The sequence below is a fragment of the Mytilus californianus genome, unplaced genomic scaffold (genome assembly GCF_021869535.1).
Source record: "Mytilus californianus isolate M0D057914Y unplaced genomic scaffold, xbMytCali1.0.p SCAF_14, whole genome shotgun sequence".
NCBI classification, from domain to species: Eukaryota; Metazoa; Mollusca; class Bivalvia; order Mytilida; family Mytilidae; genus Mytilus; species Mytilus californianus.
Window position 1 is genome coordinate 41,464,606 of NW_026262626.1, and position 23,965 is coordinate 41,488,570.

General features: G+C 31.9%; 1 protein-coding gene across 1 annotated transcript; it reads right to left on the reverse strand.

Moving 5' to 3' along the window:
• Positions 1-311: 311 nt before the first annotated feature.
• On the reverse strand, positions 312-19,405 carry LOC127724560 (uncharacterized). Its single transcript, XM_052231543.1, has 3 exons — positions 19,360-19,405; positions 17,063-17,111; positions 312-2,426 (listed from the first exon to the last, which is right to left on the reverse strand). Exons 2-3 carry the CDS (start codon positions 17,105-17,107, stop codon positions 795-797), a joined length of 1,677 nt encoding a protein of 558 aa, XP_052087503.1. The 5' UTR covers positions 17,108-17,111; positions 19,360-19,405; the 3' UTR covers positions 312-794.
• Between the last annotated feature and the right edge of the window lie 4,560 nt (positions 19,406-23,965).

Consider the following 23,965-nt stretch of genomic DNA (forward strand, 5'->3'; position numbering starts at 1 on the left):
TTACTACCCGTTATGATACCTAATGAAAATGTACAGTGTTCTTCTGAATTAAAAGAGCTGAATTACTAAACAAAGTAAACATGCAGGATCAGATAGAATATTAGTGTGTTCATTTTATGGTCATTGTCAAGCATATGTAAGTAAGGGGTTATGATAGGGCGTTGATATTTATTTCTGTATTCATTATGCCATTGTTCTTGTATATTCTGTATTTTTTTGCCCATTTTCTATCATTATTGTTTGAACATCCGATTATTCTCTATTTTTGACATTTTTCTATCAGCCAATATTCGGTAAACACAATCCTAACCTCATATGTAGTTTTGTTTAATGTTCATGAATCAAGTAAATATAAGACGATTAATATAACCCGGAAGATTTGGACAAATGCATGTGAATTAGAAATAAAGCAAATTCAGACAATATATTTTAAGTGCTAAAGTGACAATTTGTTAATCCGTTTATCTAACCATTTGCATTTTTTTGTGTTTAATTAATTCTATTGTTAAATATATGTTTGTCGTAATGGAAACCACCTTGACGATATAAAGTTAATCCGTTGGACACTAATCCTTTTCTATAGATACTGTTTTTTATATATACTTTTGTATGTTATTTTGAAGTCAGTTTAGGTCTTAGGTCTGGTACTGTCCGGACCTTGCTAATAAAGTTCAAAGTATTGGTATTCCGTCTTTGAGTTACTATAGCCGGAAATATTTATTTCGAATGAAATTATCTATATCTAAATAAACGTAAAATTTCTAGAATACATTTTCCAAACAAAATAATGCTAATCATTCAACTTCAAACAAGAACGCCGCCTTTACAACATTTGCCACTAACAATGTATTGGTAGATGTGTCATAGTGCAGAACATTTGGGTAATTCAGTCCATCTTCACTTGATAAAAGTTGCCTGTATCGTTGTCCATCAGGAGAGATGACGATCACATTGTCAGTATGACGTCCCACTACAAACACGTTACCACCATTGTCTACAGAGATACCGAGCGGATGCATCAGAACACTTGTATCACAGAACGTCCACAGTATGTTACCATGGTAATCACAACAGGTTACACTGTGATTGTCAAAGTTAGTATAGAACAGTTTGTCACCGAATGTTGTAACGTACGCTAAGTCTGAGAGTTTGTTATTGGTAACATTGGTAATGGATTCATCACTTAGACTAACCATCTGTAGTCCTTTCTCTCTTCCACAATAAATCAAATGTCCATCTTTGTATACTACTCCACCATTGTATGAATTTACGCTTAATGTTTTTTTCAGTTTGTTGTTCTTTGTGTCGATTATATTTATCTTTTTTGAACAGCCAGATGTAACTGCTATAGAATCATCACCAATAAATACCAAATCGAAGGTACCTTCGGCATTATTCATTTCAAAATCTTTTGAACCATCAGATTTGAATACGCTTATTTTCTTTTGGGTAAAGCTAGAGAAAATCATCCTACCACCAGGGAGCATAGAACAACCTCGGACATTTGACGACCCTGTATTGATACGTTTCTGTAAGGTCAGAATCAGGTTATCGATATTTCTGGTTGGAAGAGCTACCGTAATCTGGGCTTGTCTGTCCTTCCGTTTCCGAATGGACAAATCACATCGAACAGAACTGATACTAATTTCTGCAAACTTCTGAACGCTCTCTGTGATTTGCTGTAAAGACTTGTTTACTTGATATGAAATATTGACTTGATTTGTGGCGTCACTGTCCGTAATCGACCGAATAAATTTTTCTTGGACCTTTAAATCCTTTTCGATATGTTTAATTGCCAAGAAGGTTTGAAGTTCGGATGCATGCTGTTTAATATTACAAATGTTTGTTTGGTATTCTGTGATCTCTGTTTCCTTAGTTTTTAAAGTAGACAGCAACTTTTGTAGTTTCCTGCTTTCTGTTTGTTCCGCTGCCATTAATTCCTTCATTATTTCATCTTGAAGTTTATCTAGGCGAGTATTTAATTTGGTTCTAGTTTGTTTGATTTCGGCTTCAATTTCTCTTCTCTTGACTTCCAGTGATTTTAAATTGTCTTCACGGTTGGTACGGATTCGCCTAACATTCTCGGCAAGTTCCAATACATTTTGTTCGATTTCATAAAAGGCATTTGATGTTTTGACGTTTAATGTGATTTCATTGATGTCGGTTAAATCTTTGCAATTGTTATGCGTTTTCACACATTTCTTGCAGCACGGGCAGTCGTGTTTCCTGCAGAAAAGTTCATATTTCTCGTTATGTATTTTACAGAACTGGGCGATTTGGAGAATTTCTTTCGGTAATTTCTTGTATTCTGCGATGGAAACGGTTTCGTGGTTTCTTGATGCCTTGGAAATACTGTGGTGTTCGCTACAATCTCTACAAAGTCCTTCATCACATTCGGAACACCACACTACTGATGGCTTGGTAACCTGACGATAATCACAGACACCACATTTACTCCAATCACTGGCCATGTTCCCTGTAAATACATGAAAACTGCTTAAACTAGTATATTATATTGTATTATCGTATGCGTTAAATATCCTTGCTTGCCCTTCCGGAGCACCTGAGATCACCCCCTGTTTTAAGTGGGGTTTATGTTGCTCAGTCTTTAATTTTCTATGTTGTGTTTTGTATACTGTTGTTTTTTTTAGCCCTTTTCTGTTTTCCATGGCGTTGTCAATAGATATAGGAAGATGTGGGATGAGTGCCAATGAGACAACTCTCCATCCAAGTAACAATTTATAAAAGTTAAACATTATAGATCAAGGTACGGCCTTCAACACGGAGCATTGGCCCAAACCGAACAGCAAGCTATAAAGGGCCCAAAAAAATTACTAGTGTAAAACCATTCAAACGGAAAAACCGACGGTCTAATCTATATAAAAACGAGAAACGAGAAACACGTATGAACTACGTAAACAGACGACAACTACTGTAATCAGATTCCTGACTTAGGACAGGTGCAAACATTTGCAGCGGGATTAAACGTTTTGATGGATTTTGTTCAGTTTATTTTGGACTTACGAGTTTGAATGTTCTTTGGTTATGTTTCGCCTCTCTTTTGCAATATTTTTTAAGGAAAAATTTCTGGCCATATTCAACATGCCCTCGTATTAAAGTTGCAGAGCAAATTTCTACTTTTCGCCATTTCTGATATGTAACCTAACATTATTTTATATAAATTTTTGAAAAAATTGGAAAGTAAATATATCTCCATTACTTATTTTTTATCTATTCTAATTTATTTTATACAGTAGTTCAATAAAAGCCAAAGGTCTTTCGGAGTTCGCATGGATGTCCGTTTGGAAGTTAGATATTCAATGGCAAATACTGCATACATAAAAATTAGAAGATGTGGTATGATTCCAAATGAGACAACTCTTCACCAGAGATCAAATGACATAGAAAAATAGGTCACCGTACGGCCTTCAACAATGAACAAAACCCATACCGCATAGTCAGCTATAAAAGGCCCCGACTGAATGACAAATATAAAACAATTCAAACGTGAAAATTACGGCCCGATTTATGTTCAAATCAATGAACGAAAAACAAATATGTTACACAGGAACAAACGAAAACAACTGAATTACAGGCTCTTGACTTGGGACAGGCTCGTAAAGAATGTGGCGGGGTTATTCTATTTTGTTGGCTTCAAACCCTCCCCTAAGCTGGGACAGTTGTCATGATTACATACATATTTGTATTAAAAACTTTCGTTATTAAAATTGTTATAATTAAATGTGACAAATACAACAATAAGCGAAAGCAAGTTTTTACTGTCATATCTAATAAAGTGAAAGTTTTAGTCAGATGAACGAGGAGGAAAAGTTCTTATATATATATATATATATATATATATATTAATAGTTAAGATCCATTTTGTTACATCTTGTGATACGTTTATTTGGCCGGCAATCGCCATGGCAGTCGGCAGGGTTTAAGAACATCCGTTGTTCGACCTGTTAGTCAAATGCGTTTTGTTAAAATATACTTTTTCACATTTTGGTTTTTTGGAAAATGTTGTTTGTGCTGTATTTAGACCCCTCTACCAAGAAATTTGTTTTGTATGCACACGTATAAAGATTGCGTAGGTTTGAACGTTGTTTTCAATTTAGACTTGTATATATATATAAAAAATAAAACAGATATGTATATATTATTAGTTTCATGGTGTGTTAGTGACCTAATACGATATATATGGGGTCAGTAAATTCCATATGGGGTGAGAGCGAAGCTTGAATCTGATTATCAAATTACATAAGCGTTTTAGAACTTCTAGATTCTCACAATCAATTAGCCATATAAAAATATTTTCAGTATTACATTTCTTTAAATCAGGATAAGTACTACAAAGTTCTTTTATAAATGTATTTCTATAAAGTTTCTAATTTTTTACATGTGAGGAGAAAGTGGATATCATCCTAGTTTCATAATGAAAACAAATTAATTTATATTGATTTAGGTATTTAATACTTTCTCTCGCTTTAATTGCTTGTTGAAATGTACCTTTAAATTTTTTAATGTGCTTATCTGATAACAGCAAGGATAAGAAGAAGAAAATAATTGGTATTAAACAAACTAAATTTCTGAATAAAAAACTTTTCTTGAATTTGAAGAAAATAAAAAGTTGATAACGTCATCGTGCCTGACACCAACAAAGCACATACTTATTCGTCCTAGTACGGACAGACTTTTTTTTTAAAGATTCATTTATTTTATAGAAAAGCAGTGTAAGTATAAAAATTTAAGGAGACTTATCGTAGGGAGCGACAAAACCATGATCTGAAAAAAAATAAGGAAACTTATCGTAGGGGAGCGACAAAACCATAATCTGAAGAAAAAAATCAGACAACAGTCGGAGGAGATTCAATAAGAACTTTAATCAAAAGAGTCAAAAAGGAACCTATAATGAAAACAAGATAAACAATATATTAAAGCCTTTAACCATCGTTATCGGGAACATAGATAAAGACGGCACTAAAACGTGTTATGTTTTTATTCATTTGCATTTTATGAACATACTGCATATATTAAGAAGTTCATAAATAGATTACACGTTATTGTAATTCTAAGTGGGTTAAAATACAAATTATATCGATTAGTGAATACGGTACATTTGAAGTTGAGGTCGAGGCTGGTGATTAATTAATACGAAAAAACTAACTATCTGACAAGCATAGATCAACGGAAATATTGTTGCTTTCAAGGTTGAATCTAAAGAACATTGTCTGATTTTTTTATTCATATACATTAGGTCAATTGGTCGTATAAATGGAAGAAAGTAGTACTATAAATATATGACTTATTTTTATCACAACAAAACGAAAGTCTGATATATGATCAAACAGACGATGTAGAAATAAGTACAAGTATATAAAAAGCTACGTCTATAAATGATGCATGTATATTATTTCTTACCGATATTATTATGTTAACCAAGGAAACAATTAGATTACATACCATGAAGTTAACGCACCATTTTCGACATACGAGGAAGGTAAATGGTCATGTGATATCACTATTCAATGTTAAGGACAAATTTTTATTTTATCTTTACTGTAATTTGAAATATGAAATTTAATAGAATATACTTTAAACCTTTATCAGTTCCGAATTTAACCTTATTATATTGCTGTTTTAAACTCGTTCTAAAATTATGCTGGAAACAATTAAACATGCCAAAACTATGGTGTTACCTAAAATCGTATTCTTAAACTAACTAAGTTATTACATCAATTAGAAATAAAAAAAAATCTGAATGATCAAATGACATTCAAATTTCATAAGCCGAATGTAATACACAAAGTGACGATAATAAATCACATAGGAATTAAGTTGAGTACACTCAAATAATTGCTTCAATTCATGTATTTTTAACCTTTTTATTGTGTTTTTACTATTATATTTATACATTTTCTTTGCATCAGGTTTTTTTATTGTATGACATGCTCCTTTCAAACCAACTAGACAATCGCTGGAAATATTTGTTTGCGGGATTCTATAAACTTTTATAAGCCAAACAAGTAAATCTAGGGACATATACATGTCTCCGTAAAGATAAGCCTCAACAAATAAGTTAATCAAACAAATATGTTTAATCTTATTTTGCAAAAAATAACTTTATCTTTAAACATAACAAACAATAAACAAATGATTATAGCAAAGAAATGAACCATAAGGTGATATTTCAATGCGAAAAATATTTATCAAACCTATATTGTTGCAACTTGGTGTGGTTTTTAGTTTTTTATCTAAAGTTTTTTCAATGAAAAATATGCTGCTTAACTTTTTACTCAGTATATTTAACAAAAACAAAAGCTGTGAATGCAACAAACGATTACAAAATTCAATATCACTGAAACCGACATTCTTTTCTCAAACTAATTGAAATTAGATCTGTCCACTAACTTACATTTTTAATATATATCTTTATTCTTACAAACCAAATTATAAAGGTATAGAAATAAGCTTGGTCAGTGCATAGAGCGACCAAGCATGAAAATGACAGCCAGTGCGTTAATCCAATTTTATTTATGTTGTTATATTTTTAATAACTACCGGGCAAGAAAGTTGTTCTTCAGTAACTTATAGAATGAATTCACAATTATCGTCATTACTTACCCAGAATGCTGTTCATTTTACTTCTTTTAATTGTAAAGATAATGTCATATAGATACCAAAACCTTATTATGAATTATTTTGATATTTGTATTTGTAATTATTTTCATTTTTTTTTTGTATTCTCATATTTTTATTTATTTAACTATATATTTTTTTTTTAATTTATTTAGTTATTTATTTATTCATTTATTTATTTATATTTTAAATATTATGTTATCTCATCTATTATTTTTTATGCATGTTTTTAACTTCTCTATAACCTATGTACTTAATGGTTTTATGAGAATAAACTATCTATCTGTATTTGTATTTGTAATACATTTGAAGCAGATTGTCTTGTTACATTTAATATAAAAATAAGAAGATGGGATATGATTGCAAGACCGAATGACGCAGAAGCTAGCAACCATGGGTCATCAACAATGAAAAAAACCATCTTATGTTTCATTTAATTCTGCTCCGTCTAGTTGACTGATGAAATAAGAAGAGATTTATGTTGCTAGGGTTATGTCATTTACTAAACTAGACATTTTTTATCTGATCATGAAGAAGATTCTTTAACGTGATCAAAGGACTGTAACCAGAATAACTTGTTAAATATTTTCTTTTCCCTTTTCCGTTCTTAACTGATAAATGAACTTTCATTTTTACTGTTTAAATTAAGGTACAATCCGGAGTTCAAGTATTTTGAAAAGCAATAATTTATTTCTCAAGCCTGCATAGATATTCATTAAACTTTGAAATTGCCACTGAACGTTAAGCAGTCAACAATCAATCAATCGTTAAACGTAAACAGCAGATTTGTCAGAATCAGTAAATAAAATCTGACGCAAAACTTGGAAAAAATGTGGTATTCTTTTATATTTTTCAGTATTTTCAACTGATAGATGGACCTGTTTTGCATTAAAGTCATGTCTACTTCATATTTTCTGAATGGTTATGATGGAACTTAATAATTATATTTGGTATGATTGTTGCCATCTGCTGGGAGGTGTGTTATAAATAAGGCTGGAATGTCTGCAAGGTCAAGGTCAAAAATGGCTTTAGACAGTCATATCACGGAAAGAACAGTTGATGCAATAATAAGCATACACAAATACCAGAGGACTGGTTTTAAAGTCTGCGAACTTAATGCGCCAATTTTACACTTTTTACTTTCGATCGGTCGTTTTGGAATGTTAAAATTCCTAACCAGCAACTTAGTGCTTTAAGTCGGACAGACTCTATTTCTTATTAAAATTACACTTTGTGGAATGGTTTACAAAATTTCATGCGACAAACTCAAAATTTCTAGGAAATTTTGATGCCAACCTTTGCGTCAGTTAAAATTTTAGTCTAGAATATTTCTTTGCTGGGGTGGGGGCACGGGAATAAGTTGCAAATGGTACTTTGACCTTATTGATTTCCTTTATTTCTTATAAATTTATGAATTTTTAACTATTTTATTCGTCCTATAACATACACTTAGTTCTTATGTATACCCGTTTGATGACACTGATAGATGATTAGAAGTCAGTAATAATAATTATAATGGTAATCATCCTTATCATATACTTATAGGAAATAACATATGATTTTTACAGTATGATTACAGCATTGAATTTACGCGATTTCCATATTTTACCGAAATGGTGTTTAGCGGGCTGATATGAAAAATTTATCACATGCTTCGATTATTATCACATGCCTTTCCGTAACGTTATCGCATGGCATTACGGCGATACTCGGCAAATTCCGGAAAATACACCTCAATGGTACGTTTAAGTGAAAAAAAAACCATTGCAATTAAAGAAGAGTACAAAACGGTTATTACTATACAGGATAATATATTATGTAAAATCAAAAAAATGTTCAAATAAATGCATTTCTAAAAGTTTCCAGCATAATTTAGAAAGTTACTTTACAAATGTTTTTACAAATTTTTCCAAACAGTGTTCATTATGTTTTGTTGATTTTTTTATCGTCAATATAAAAATATATCATGCCGTTAATTTTTTCCCTCTGTTAAGGCATATGTTAGAAAGATTTCATATCGGATGTACTACATTTGGCGTCCGACGTCTGTAAACTTTTCACTTTTTGAACTTCTACGTGAGAACAACTAAAAAGGATCAATATGTTAAACTGTTATTTTTCTCTATTGTTGAAGCATATGATAAAAAGATCATAACATGTCATTTTTCATATCAGATGTATTATCAGCCCTCGGTCAATATCAGCCCAAGAGCCGACACGCATATTTATTAGATAGAAATATAGTCAATGGAGGAATATTCGGAAGCTAAATTGTTCACGGTTCATTCGGAACACCTATTCATCTTATCTGTATTAGCTTCCTGCAATTAAGAGCGCCTCCATACGGTGTATCTAAGATATTTAAAACATGGCAATAAAGAATTTTCACAGATCGCTAATTCACTTATCTGATATATGATAATGAACAATCTATAGATCCTTTTCAAACATGTATATTTATTGTAAAGTAACATTTTACGCATTGCAAGGGTTTACTGACTTGAGCAAAGTTGACAATTGTACCCTTTGATAAACAAGTGAAAGTTAAATGGTCAAGATTTAATTATAACGACCTATGGTATCAAACATCTGTGTCAAGATATTCACAGAGAGATATTCTAAAATAGTGCTGTGGTTTCTACATAATGAGTTATAGTGGACTTTGGGATTTGATTTGTAACAATAAAATCATTATGCACACTTGTCATTTTGACAAATCACATAAAAAAAATCTGTTTCAAATGAAAATAAAACAAGTAAAATAAAGACTGTTCGTTAATATACATTTTTACAACTTTTACTGTTTCCTTTTTACAGTATTCTCTATCAATTAAGTTATCTTGTAAGTTAATTAAATGTTTATTTAATTCATTGATGTCCGACTATTATTTCAGTGGCCGCTGCAGAAAGTCTTGACTCGTTCAAGAGACTACTGCATGCACATTAAATTTCAAGTCCCATGTTTTTATTTGCACCATGTATAAATGTTATGTACAGCACACATTATTTCCTTTCTGTTAAAATTATTTTTGGACTTGTTAAGTATGCAAGCGCACACCAAACAGTGACAGGATAGTCAACCAAATGACGGTGGTCACTTAGTGGTAGAAGTAGAAATTTCTTATATTATTCACACACTGTAATGCTCTTAAATTTATGTGTGTTTGGATGTGCACTAGTGATTGGTAAATATTGATACGTTTCTGTGTTTTTAATATATGCGACTTAACATCAAGAATTCCATTATTATGGAATCGTTCACTTTTGTACACTTCGGTATCTAAATAGAGGGTGGTAAAGGGGAGGGTCTGAACACGGAAACACGCGAAATAACAAATCGCAAAAACGTTGCAAGAAAAAAAAAACACTCTGGAAAAACGAAGCCAACGAATAAAATCGTAAATATTAAGGAAAAAAGTACCAAAAGTTATTACTCAGCCGTTCTTGGAGATCATGAAGTCATTATAAATGGACATGGCGACCCTGCATGTGGTCACCTTTTAGCGTCCGTTAGTTGCATCCGATTTATGATAGTAATACAAAAGGCTATCAATAAATATCTTGGGACCAGATAATTAGTTTATAATTTAAAACAATATTTGGGCTGACTTTGAATTAGTCCCGGTTTACTTTTTAACCAAATGCGGGACAAGCACGAGAAAATAAGAGTACCGACACGAAACACGGAAAATAATTAAGGGAAAACACGAAGCACGCACATCGAACAAAACACGAGAAAACGAGAAATAAAAAGGCCGAAAACGTTGCACGAAAATGACCCTTTACCACCCTCTAAATAGGCCATACTAGATGTCGACACCTCATATTAGAACTTAAGTAGATGGTCAATTTCGTTTGCAAGGTTAAAGAAATGTTCAACTTGCTCTAATTTGCCTGTGAAGACCATAAAACCGTCATCCCTATTGACAGTGTAATTTGATGTTTTCTCTCCATTGGAAGATTTTAATGAAAAGGACAGACAGATGCAGATCTGTGCATGTTGGTGACAATGGGCGCTCCTATAATGTGTTTGTATAACAGTCCATTAAACTCAAATTCATTGTTTCTAAGAATTAATTTAACAAATGCAGTTAAATCTATTTTTTGTTGAGAATATTTAAAGTATATTCTCCTGTGTATCAATAAATACTAATGCATTGATAACAGTTTCTTCTAAATTATCAATGATCATATTTGTGTACATTGACGTACATCATAGGCAATAAGAATGCATACTTTTTTACCTCGTGTGACTCTATTTTATTAATGAAATTTTGTGTATCTTGAATGTAAAAGTTATGTCTCTTCAATAATTGGATGTTGGATGTGTACTAATTGATAATTTAGTCTTAGATGCATGATTTTTTTAATTAGTTGTTAGTGGCTTTGAACTAGCTGTCAGTAACTGCGAGTACTCTCAGATCTGTACTTAGTGTCTATTTGTTGTTGGGATATACAAGTACCCGGCCACGTCCACTCTGTGTAGTATTTCTGTTTGTATCCATCTGATGAGTGAAGCCTTTTTCAACTGATTTTTATAGTTCGTTCTTATGTTGTACTGTTACACCACTGTCCCAGGTTAGGGGGAGGGTTGAGATCCCGCTAACATGTTTAACGCCGCCACATTCTGTATGTATGTGCTTGTCCCAAGTCGGGATCCTGTAATTCAGTGGTTGTCGTTTGTTGATGTGTTACATATTTGTTTTTCGTTCATTTTTTGTACATTAATTAGGCCGTTAGTTTTCTCGTTTGAATTGTTTTACATTTGTCATTTCGGGGCCTTTTATAGCTGACTATGCGGTATGGGCTTTGCTCATTTTTGAAGGTCGTACGGTGACCTATAGTTGCTAATTTCTGTGTCATTTGGTCTCTTGTGGAGAGTTGTCTCATTGGCAATCATACCACATCTTCTTTTTTATATTTATAATTAGATCAAGTAAGTATCTCTCGCGGGAGAGTTACACTTATTGATGATTGGTCGGTAACGAATATTAATGTGTCCTGCTAGCTGACCAGTTCGCAATGCCTCATTACTTATTTCTAGATTAATTTTATGAATTTTTGGAAGAAGGTACATGTGTCCTCCATGTTTTGAATTATTATTATTCTTTGAGAAATTATACGTCTGGGAATCTTTTTTTCTCTCCTTGCTTTATATTTAACACTTCTCTCAACATGCCAAAATTGTAATGATTTACAATAAAAAGAAAATATTATCCTCCACACACATGGCCAAGATAACACTGCATGATTTCTTATTCAGTTGAATTAATAATTAGAATAAAAAAGTTCTAAGGTTCACGTATTGCCTTTTTTTTATAAAAAAAAAAAACTTGTCTACCTACCAATGTAAATAAACACGGAAACTCCCGTGGTTATTTGTGAATCGCCACATGAATAACAACACCTGTTTCCGTTCAATAAATGAAGAACAAAGCTGAAAAGATAAAAAAAAAATCGGTCCATATTTAACAGAATGACATAAGAAAATTAACTGCATTCGGAAAGAGGGCAAGCTTATTTTTAGTTTTGTTGAGTATGTTTTAATCATTGGAACTTGAAAATCGGGAAATATCCGATTAGGAAAATTACATGATTCAGAAGTAGAGTGTTTGCAAAAAATAAAGTGATGCGCGTGTAGTGTGCCGGATGGTGCCGGATAACTCAAATTTTAAGTTAAAGATTGTTAACTTTTATCGAGTGTAACACAAATATTTATGGTTTTCTCTATCGTAAAATATCGTAAAATGTTATTAACTTATTTATCAAATATGTTTTAAAGACTAAAAGAGGTTAATAATTACACGCATGTGATGACCTCTACATAGCAATATCAGGTTACGAGACATGCAGATGAATTGTTCGACGTGAGTATACTGACAAGATAAGCCAGGACCCCAGGCTATCACATGGTCGGTAAATGTCATTTCCTTGACAATTAAGTACACATACGGTTATTTCGGTATGTTCCATAATTACGATCATTCACGATGTTCCAAAAATTTGATCGGAACCCATGCATCCATAATTAAGACATTGTCGAGTTAATCAGTTAACAGATACTTAACGATTTTGCGGGAATCGCACTATAAACGTTTGAAGTCCGCTTGTTGGAGTTCCTGTCAATATAATACTTCCATGGGTGAATTAATGTTTTCTCGAAGACTAATCAGTTTCTGCTCTACTAATGGCAACGTCGTTTTTTCTACAAGTAAAATCCTGAGATAAGTCAGATTTGGTGATAACATAAACGAAGAAAGATGGAAAGGACTGTGGCTGAAGGAAAATATCTGTAGTTATTCATGCTAATTGGAAGTTGGAGTTGGTGTCATCGTACAAAACAAGATTCGCAGAGAATATTTCTGTGTTTCCTATGATAGATTTATATAGCCACTGCTCTTTTGAACTATCATTCGATAAAATAAATAACAAAAAACAGAAAGCGATGCTTTTGATTCACATAGAATCTTTCCTCCGTATGACTATGATGAACTCTGCCTGGAATATCGTGTGCGGCGTCACTAGTCAAATCGTTAAAGATCACAATTTCGAATCAGAACTAGGTCGATATCATGTCAATTTTCATTAATTATTAATTACGAATAAAAAAAAATCATTGCGTTTTTGTCATATTGTATAAGTGTATTGTGTAGTTTCACGCAACCCGTTTAAGCCTGTTTCTTTTATGCAATGAAGTTTCGATATTTTTTAATATCAGAAAAAGCTCTGTCGATCTAGTATTTAGTATTAGAATTTGTACATTATTAAATGTGATTGAAAAAAAGTCAAATTAGAAGATACACGTGTATTTAGTTTGGTAGAAGTTCATTTAAACTGTGTACGACGACTAATCAAGAAATCATTGTTTTTAATAGTATAGAAGATGATTGAAGATGAATATTGGCAGCAGAATTCCATTCTGAAATAAAAGTAACGTTTGCTCTTGGATTCATGATTTTTTTATTAGTTGTTATTGGCTTGGAACTAGTTTCCAGTAAATGTGAGTTCTTACAAATCGGTTCTTTGTGTCTCTGGTGTTTATGTGACTTGATTATTTTGCTTTGTATCGATCTGATGAGTCAAGTCCTTTTCAACTTATTTTTATAGTTTTGTCCTCTTTGTTGTGCTATTACACCACTGCCCAAGTTAAGGCGAAGTGAGGGTTAGGAGCCCGCAATATTATGTATGTGCCTGTATGTACCAAGTCCAAAGTCTGTAATGCAGTGGCTGTCGTTTGTTACTGTATATCATATTTGTTTTTCGTTTATTGTTTTTAACATAAATCACGACGTTGGTTTTCTCATTTGAATTGCTTTACATTTAATTTTGTCGGAGCCTTTTACAGTTTGCTAAGAGGTACGGGTTTTGTATGTTGTTGAAAGCCGTACGACGACCTGTTGTTGCTATCATCTACGTCATTTGGTCTCGGGTTAAAAGTTGTCTCATTGGCAATCATACCGCATTTACGTATTATATATTACTATATGTGCTTTCTTAGGTCCTTTTGTATTCCAAATAACACCACTTTAAAGAAAATTGCCCTTGAAATGCATTTATATATTATCCTCGTGATTTCTTTACACATACGTGTTCTATAAAAATAACTATAATGATTATATCTTAAATTTACTATAGACGACTTATTTTCTCGAGCGATGTATTTTCGCGAGTAGAAAATCAACGTAAACATGTGAATCTTAGATCTACTCGTATGGAAACAAAACAACAACATTAGCAAATGGCGACATCATATTGCCTCGAAATAGGATAGAATGGGATAAACGCAAAAAAAGGTTTCGGCGAAAATATTTTTTTAACAGTGTTTCAATAATTGTATAATGTCTGTTTATTTTTTGTCGTTACTCTTCCATCGTACACGACAGGAATCACAGAACTGAACCACGTCGAACATGAACTAAACAATGACACTACTGAACCAAGCCATGACACCAAATTTTCAGTAATCTTAAAATGTGTGCAAATGTAGCTATTTTGGGGAATAATTGACGACAGTTTTATATAATTACGAAGTATGTGATGTAACAGACAGTAAACACATCTTTCTATGCATGAGAAACGAATAAACAACTTTTAAAATTTGACATACGCAAGCATTATTCTGTATGAAATTATTAATTTTGTTATACAAATTTTAATGTACTAACATATTAGCTATAAACAAAGATAATTACCAGCCTGAATTTATGTTCAAACGTTCCTATAGCCAAAAAACGAATGTTTATATTCTGTCATTGTTTGCCATTAAAAACACTTAACACAATCATTTCCAACTTAATCAAACTATGACAAAATCACTGTACTAAATGCTCATCGATATGACGACGTTACTACCCGTTATGATACCTAATGAAAATGTACAGTGTTCTTCTGAATTAAAAGAGCTGAATTACTAAACAAAGTAAACATGCAGGATCAGATAGAATATTAGTGTGTTCATTTTATGTTCATTGTCAAGCATATGTAAGTAAGGGGTTATGATAGGGCGTTGGTATTTATTTCTGTATTCATTATGCCATTGTTCTTGTATATTCTGTATTTTTTTGCCCATTTTCTATCATTATTGTTTGAGCATCCGATTATTCTCTATTTTTGACATTTTTCAATCAGTCAATATTTGGTTAACACATCCAAACCTCATATGTAGTTTTGTTTAATGTTTATGAATCAAATAAATATAAGACGATTTATTTCGAATGAAATTATTTATATCTAAATAAACATAAAATTTCTAGAATACTTTTTCCAAACAAAATAATGCTAATCATTCAACTTCAAACAAGAACGCCGCATTATCTACATTTGCCACTAACAATTTATTGGTAGATGTGTTATAGTGCAGAACCGCTGGGTAAATCAGTCCATATTCACGTGATAAAAGTTGTCTGTAGCGTTGTCCATCAGGAGAGATGACGACCACATTGTGAGTATCACGTCCCACTACAAACACGTTACCATTATTGTCTACAGAGATACCGAGTGGATACCTCAAAATACTTTTATCACAGACCGTCCACAGTATGTTACCATGGTAATCACAACAGGTTACACTGTGATTGTTATAGTTAGTATAGAACAGTTTGTCACCGAATGTTGTAACGTACGCACAGTAAGAAAGTTTGTTATTCATAACATTGGTAATGTTGGTAATGGAATCATCACTTAGACTTATCATCTGTAGTCCTTTCTCCCCTGCACAATAAATCAAATGTCCATCTTTGTGTACTACTCCGTCATTGTATGAATTTACGTTTAATGTTTTTTTCAGTTTTTTATTCTTTGTGTCGATTATACTTATCTTTTTTGAATAGCCAGATGTAACTGCTATAAAATCATCACCAATAAATACCAAATCGAAGGTATCTTCGGCATTATTCATTTTAAAATCGTTTGAACCATCAGATTTGAATACGCTTATTTTCTTTTGGGTATAGCAAGAGAAAATCATCCTACCACCAGGGAGCATAGAACAGCCTCGGACATTTGACGATCCTGTATTGATACGTTTCTGTAAGGTCAGAGTCAGGTTATCGATATTTCTGGTTGGAAGAGTTGCCGTAATCTGGGCTTGTCTGTCCTTCCGTTTCCGAATGGACAAATCACATCGAACAGAACTGATACTAATTTCTGCAAAATTCTGAAGGCTCTCTGTGATTTGCTGTAAAGACTTGTTTATTTGATATGAAATATTGACTTGATTTGTGGCGTCACTGTCCGTAATCGACCGAATAAATTTTTCTTTGACCTTTAAATCCTTTTCGATATGTTTAATTGCCAAGAAGGTTTGAAGTTCGGATGCATGCTGTTTAATATTACAAATGTTTGTTTGGTATTCTGTGATCTCTGTTTCCTTAGTTTTTAAAGTAGCCAGCAACTTTTGTAGTTTCCTGCTTTCTGTTTGTTCCGCTGCAATTAATTCCTTCATTATTTCATCTTGAAGTTTATCTAGGCGAGTATTTAATTTGGTTCTAGTTTGTTTGATTTCGGCTTCAATTTCTCTTCTCTTGACTTCCAGTGATTTTAAATTGTCTTCACGGTTGGTACGGATTCGCCTAACATTCTCGGCAAGTTCCAATATATTTTGTTCGATTTCATAAAAGGCATTTGATGTTTTGACGTTTAATGTGATTTCATTGATGTCGGTTAAATCTTTGCAATCGTTATGCGTTTTCACACATTTCTTGCAGCACGGGCAGTCGTGTTTCCTGCAGAAAAGTTCATATTTCTCGTTATGTATTTTGCAGAACTGGGCGATTTGGAGAATTTCTTTCGGTAATTTCTTGTATTCTGCGATGGAAACGGTTTCGTGTTTTCTTGATGCCTTGGAAATACTGTGGTGTTCGCTACAATCTCTACAAAGTCCTTCATCACATTCGGAACACCACACTACTGGTGGCTTGGTAACCTGACGATAATCACAGACACCACATTTACTCCAATTACTGGCCATGTTCCTGTAAATACATGAAAACTGCTTAAACTAGTATATTATATTGTATTATCGTATGCGTTAAATATCCTTGCTTGCCCTTCCGGAGCACCTGAGATCACCCCCTGTTTTAAGTGGGGTTTATGTTGCTCAGTCTTTAGTTTTCTATGTTGTGTATACTGTTGTTTTTTTTAGCCCTTTTCTGTTTTCCATGGCGTTGTCAATAGATATAGTAAGATGTGGTATGAGTGCCAATGAGACAACTCTCTATCCAAATTTATAAAAGTTAACCATTATAGGTCACAGTACGGTCTTCAACACGGATCATTGGCTCACACCGAACAGCAAGCTATAAAAGGCCCCAAAAAATTACTAGTGTAAAACCATTCAAACGGAAAAACCAACGGTCTAATCTATATAAAAACGAGAAACGAGAAACACGTATGAACTACATCAACAAACGACAACTACTGTAATCAGATTCCTGACTTAGGACAGGTGCAAACATTTGCAGCGGGATTAAACGTTTTGATGCATTTTGTTCAGTTTATTTTGGACTTATGAGTTTGGAAGTTCCTTTGTTATGTTTCGCCTCTCTTTTGCAATATTTTTTAAGGAAAAATTTCTGGCCATATTCAACATGCCCTCGTATTAAAGTTGCAGAGCAAATTTCTACTTTTCGCCATTTCTGATATGTAACCTAACATTATTTTATATAAATTTTTGAAAAAATTAGAAAGTAAATATATCTCCATTACTTACTTTTTAACTATTCTAATTTATTTTATACAGTAGTTCAATAAACGCCAAAGGTCTTTCGGAGTTCGCATGGATGTCCGTTTGGAAGTTAGATATTTAATGGCTAATACTGCATACATAAACATAAGAAGATGTGGTATGATCCCAAATGAGACAACTCTTCACCAGAGATCAAATGACATAGAAAAATAGGTCACCGTACGGCCTTCAACAATGAACAAAACCCATACCGCATAGTCAGCTATAAAAGGCCCCGACTGAATGACAAATATAAAACAATTCAAACATGAAAATTACGGCCCTATTTATGTTCAAATCAATGAACGAAAAACAAATATGTTACACAGGAACAAACGAAAACCACTGAATTACATTTCTTTAAATTAGGATAAGTACTACAAAGTTCTTTTATAAATGTATTTATATAAGTTTCTTATTTTTTACGTGTGAGGAGAAAGTGGATATCATCTTAGTTCCATAATGAAAACAAATTAATTTATATTGATTTAGGTATTTACGACTTTCTCTCGCTTAAATTGCTTGTTGAAATGTACCTTTAAATTTTTTAATGTGTTTATCTGATAACAGCAAGAATAAGAAGAAGAAAATAATTGGGATTAAACAAACTAAATTTCTGAAGAAAAAACTTTTCCTGAATTTGAAAAAAAAATAAAAAGTTGATAACGTCATCGTGTCTGACACCAACAAAGCACATACTTATTCGTTCTAGTACGGACAGCCTTTTTTTTAAGATTCATTTATTTTATAGAAAAGCAGTGTAAGTATAAAAATATAAGGAGACTTGTCGTAGGGAGCGACAAAACCATGATCTGAAAAAAAAATAAGGAAACTTATCGTAGGGGAGCGACAAAACCATAATCTGAAGAAAAAAATCAGACAACAGTCGGAGGAGATTCAATAAGAACATTAATCAAAAAAGTCAAAAAGGAACCTATAATGAAAACAAGATAAACAATATATTAAAGCCTTTAACCATCGTTATCAGGAACATAGATAAAGACGGCACTAAAACGTGTTATGTTTTTATTCATTTGCATTTTATGAACATACTGCATTTAAAAAAACATATATTAAGAAGTTCATTAAATAGATTACACGTTATTGTAATTTTAAGTGGGTTAAAATACAATATCGATTAATGAATACGGTACATTTGAAGTTGAGGTCGAGGCTGGTGATTAACTAATACGAAAAAACTAAATATCTGACAAGCATAGATCAAAATATTGTTGCTTTCAAGTTTGAATCTAAAGAACATTGTCTGATTTTTTTATTCATATAAATTAGGTCAATTGGTCGTATAAATGGAAGGAAGTAGTACTATAAATATATGACTTATTTTTATCATAACAAAACGAAAGTCTGATATATGATCAAACAGACGATGTAGAAATAAGTACAAGTATATAAAAAGCTACGTCTATAAATGATGCATGTATATTATTTCTTACCGATATTATTATGTTAACCAAGGAAACAATTAGATTACATACCATGAAGTTAACGCACCATTTTCGACATACGAGGAAGGTAAATGGTCATGTGATATCACTATTCAATGTTAAGGACAAATTTTTTACTTTATCTTTAGTGTAATTTGAAATATGAAATTTAATAGAATATACTTTAAACCTTTATAAGTTCCGAATTTAACCTTATCATATTGCTGTTTTAAACTCGTTCTAAAATTATGCTGGAAACAATTAAACATGCCAAAACTATGGTGTTAACGCCTAAAATCGTATTCTTAGACTATCTAAGTAATTACATCAATTTGAAAATAAAAAAAAATCTGAATAATCAAATGACATTCAAATTTTATAAGCCGAAGGTAATACACAAAGTCACGATAATAAATCACATAGGGATTAAGTTGTGAGTGCACTCAAATAATTGCTTCAATTCATGTATTTTTAACCTTTTTATTGTGTTTTTACTATTATATATATACATTTTCTTTGCATCAGGTTTTTTTATTGTATGACATGCTCCTTTCAAACCAACTAGACAATCGCTGGAAATATTTGTTTGCGGAATTCTATAAACTTTTATAAGCCAAACAAGTAAATCTAGGGACATATACAGGTCTCCAGTAAAGCTAAGCCTCAACAAATAAATTAATCAAACAAATATGTTTAATCTTATTTTGCAAAATATAACTTTATCTTTAAACATAACAAACAATAAACAAATGATTATAGCAAAGAAATGAACCATAAGGTGAGATTTCAATGCGAAAAATATTTATCAAACCTATATTGTTGCAACTTGGTGTGGTTTTTAGTTTTTTACCAAAAGTTTTTTCAATGAAAAATATGCTGCTAAACTTTTTACTCAGTATATTTAACAAAAACAAAAGCTGTGAATGCAACAAACGATTACATAATTCAATATCACTGAAACCGACATTCTTTTCTCAAACTAATTGAAATTAGATCTGTTCACTTAATCACATTTTTAATATATATCTTTATTCTTACAAACCAAATTATAAAGGTATAGAAATAAGCTTGTTCAGTGCATAGAGCGACCAAGCATGAAAATGACAGCCAGTGCGTTAATCCAATTTTATTTATGTTGTTATATTTTTAATAACTACCGGGCAAGAAAGTTGTTCTTCAGTAACTTATAGAATGAATTCACAATTATCGTCATTACTTACCCAGAATGCTGTTCATTTTACTTCTTTTAATTGTAAAGATAATGTCATATAGATACCAAAACCTTATTATGAATTATTTTGATATTTGTATTTGTAGTTATTTTCATTTTTTTTTGTATTCTCATATTTTTATTTATTTAACTATATATATTTTTTTTTATTTATTTAGTTATTTATTCATTTATTTATTTATATTTTAAATATCATGTTATCTCATCTAATATTTTTTTATGCATGTTTTTAACTTCTCTGTAACCTATGTACTTCATGGTTTTATGAGAATAAACTATCTATCTGTATTTGTATTTGTAATACATTTGAAGCAGATTGTCTTATTACATTTAATATAAAAATAAGAAGATGGGATATGATTGCAAGACCGAATGACGCAGAAGCTAGCAACCATGGGTCATCAACAATGAACAAAACCATCTTATGTTTCATCTAATTCTGCTCCGTCTGGATGACTCATGAAATAAGAAGAGATTTATGTTGCTATGGTTATGTCATTTACTAAACTAGACATTTTTTATCTGATCATGAAGAAGATTCTTTAACATGATCAAAGGACTGTAACCAGAATAACTTGTTAAATATTTTATTTTCCCTTTTCCGTTCTTAACTGATAAATGAACTTTCATTTTTACTGTTTAAATTAAGGTACAATCCGGAGTTCAAGTATTTTGAAAAGCAATAATTTATTTCTCAAGCCTGCATAGAATTTCATTAAACTTTGAAATTGCCACTGGACGTTAAGCAGTCAACAATCAATCAATCGTTAAACTTAAACAGCAGATTTGTCAGGATCAGTAAATAAAATCTGACGCAAAACTTGGAAAAAATGTGGTATTCTTTTATATTTTTCAGTATTTTCAACTGATAGATGGACCTGTTTTGCATTTAAGTCATGTCTACTTCATATCTTCTGAATGGTTATGATGGGAATTAATGATTATATTTGATATGATTGTTGCCATCTGCCGGTAGGTGTGTTATAAATAAGGCTGGAATGTCTGCAAGGTCAAGGTCAAAAATGGCTTTAGATAGTCATAGCACGGAAAGAACAGTTTATGCAATAATAAGCATACACAAATACCAGAGGACTGGTTTTAAAGTCTGCGAATTTTACACTTTTTACTTTCGATCGGTCGTTTTGGAATGTTAAAATTCCTAACCAGCAACTTAGTGCTTTAAGTCGGACAGACTCTATTTCTTATTAGAATTACACTTTGTGAAATGGTTTACAAATTTCATGCGACAAAATCAAAATTTCTAGGAAATTTTGATGCCAACCTTTGCGTCAGTTAAAATTTTAGTCTAGAATATTTCTTTGCTGGGGTGGGGGCACGGGAATAAGTTGCAAATGGTACTTTGACCTTATTGATTTCCTTTATTTTTTTTATAAATTTATGAATTTTTAACTATTTTATTCGTCCTATATCATACACTCAGTTCTTATGTATACCCGTTTGATGACACTGATAGATGATTAGAAGTAAGTAATAATAATTATAATGGTAATCATCCTTATCATATACTTATAGCAAATAACATATAATTTTTACAGTATGATAACAGCATTGGATTTACGCGAATTCCATTTATAACCGAAATGGTGTTTAGCGGGCTGATATGAAAAATTTATCACATGCTTCGATTATTATCACATGCCTTTCCGTAACGTTATCGCACATGGCATTCCGGCGATACTCGGCAAATTCCGGAAAATACACCTCAATGGTACGTTTAAGTGAAAAAAAAACATTACAATTAAAGTAGAGTACAAAACGATTATTACTATACAGAATAATATATTATGTAAAATAAAAAAAAATGTTCAAATAAATGCATTTTAAAAAGTTTCCAGCATAATTTAGAAAGTTACTTTACAAATGTTTTTACAAAATTTTCCAAACAGTGTTCATTATGTTTTGTTGATTTTTTTATCGTCAGTATAAAAATATATCATGCTCTTAATTTTTTCCCTCTGTTGAGGCATATGTTAGAAAGATTTCATATCGGATGTACTACATTTGGCGTCCGACGTCTGTAAACTTTTCACTTTTTAAACTTCTACGTGAGAACAACTAAAAAGGATCAATATGTTAAACTGTTATTTTTCTCTATTGTTGAAGCATATGATAAAAAGATCATAACATGTCATTTTTCATATCAGATGTATTATCAGCCTTCGGTCAATATCAGCCCTCGAGCCTTCGGCTCTTGGGCTGATATTAAACCTTGGGCTGACAATTCATCTGATATGAAAAATGCCATGTAATAATCTGATATTATCACACACATCTTCAAATAGACTGTCCATATGCAATGAAATTATTAAGAGATTAATGGTGTCCGTAAAGTTAAGGATATATGTATCCGTATATTACTAAAATGTGCTATGATCAAACAGATTACATATGTATCCTGGTCAGTGTTTAAATAAGGATAAACTTCTATGTATGTATAATTAGAAAAGTTCATTGTGACCAGTTGCTTAAAACAAAATGTAAGTACATCTGGAAATTCAAGTAATTTTAAACTTTTCCGAAAAAGAATTGATAAAAACAGTACAATTTACTCTTGGAAGTTAATAGATGCAGTTTCGAATATAATTAAGAATTTAAGATATCCTATATGTTTCCCTTTAAAAATTTATTCATATACAAATTGGAACACGTGGTATGATTGCCAATGAGGCAACTATTCACAAGTTATCAAATGACATGAATGTACTATATATATATATATGTAGCTTTTATACAATATAAATTTAGGTCACCACACAGCCTTCAACAACGAGCAAAACTCATACCGTATATATAGAAAACTATAAAATGCTCCGACATGACAAACGTTTTTTTTTTTAAATAAGCGCAAACAAATACCAAAGGACTGGTTTAAAAGTCCATGACCTTATTGTACCAACTTTGCCCTTTCTATTTCGATCGGTCGTATTTGGGTGTTAAAATTCTTAACCAGCAAGTTAGTGCTTTAAGCCGGAGCTACTCTATTGTTTTATTAAAATTACATTTTGGGTCGACAATAAGTGCAATGACATTACTGAGAAATTAATGGTGTCAGTGAACTAAAGTTAAGGATATATGTGTCCGTATATTTCTAAACTTTGCTATAACTAAACAGATTGAGTTAAGCTATTTCAGTTGATATTTTATAGTGTGTCTTTCTATGTTGTGATGTTACACTATTGTTTCAGAAAAAGGGTGAAGGTTTGGTACCATTAAAACGTTTAAACCCGCTGCATTTGTTTGCACCTGTCCTAAGTCAGGAATCTGATGTTCAGTAGTTGTCGTTTGTTGATGTGGTTCATAAGTGTTTCTCGTTTCTCGTTTTTTATATAGATTAGACCGTTGGTTTTCCTGTTTGAATGGTTTTACACTAGTAATTTTTGGACCCTTTATAGCTTGCTGTTCCGT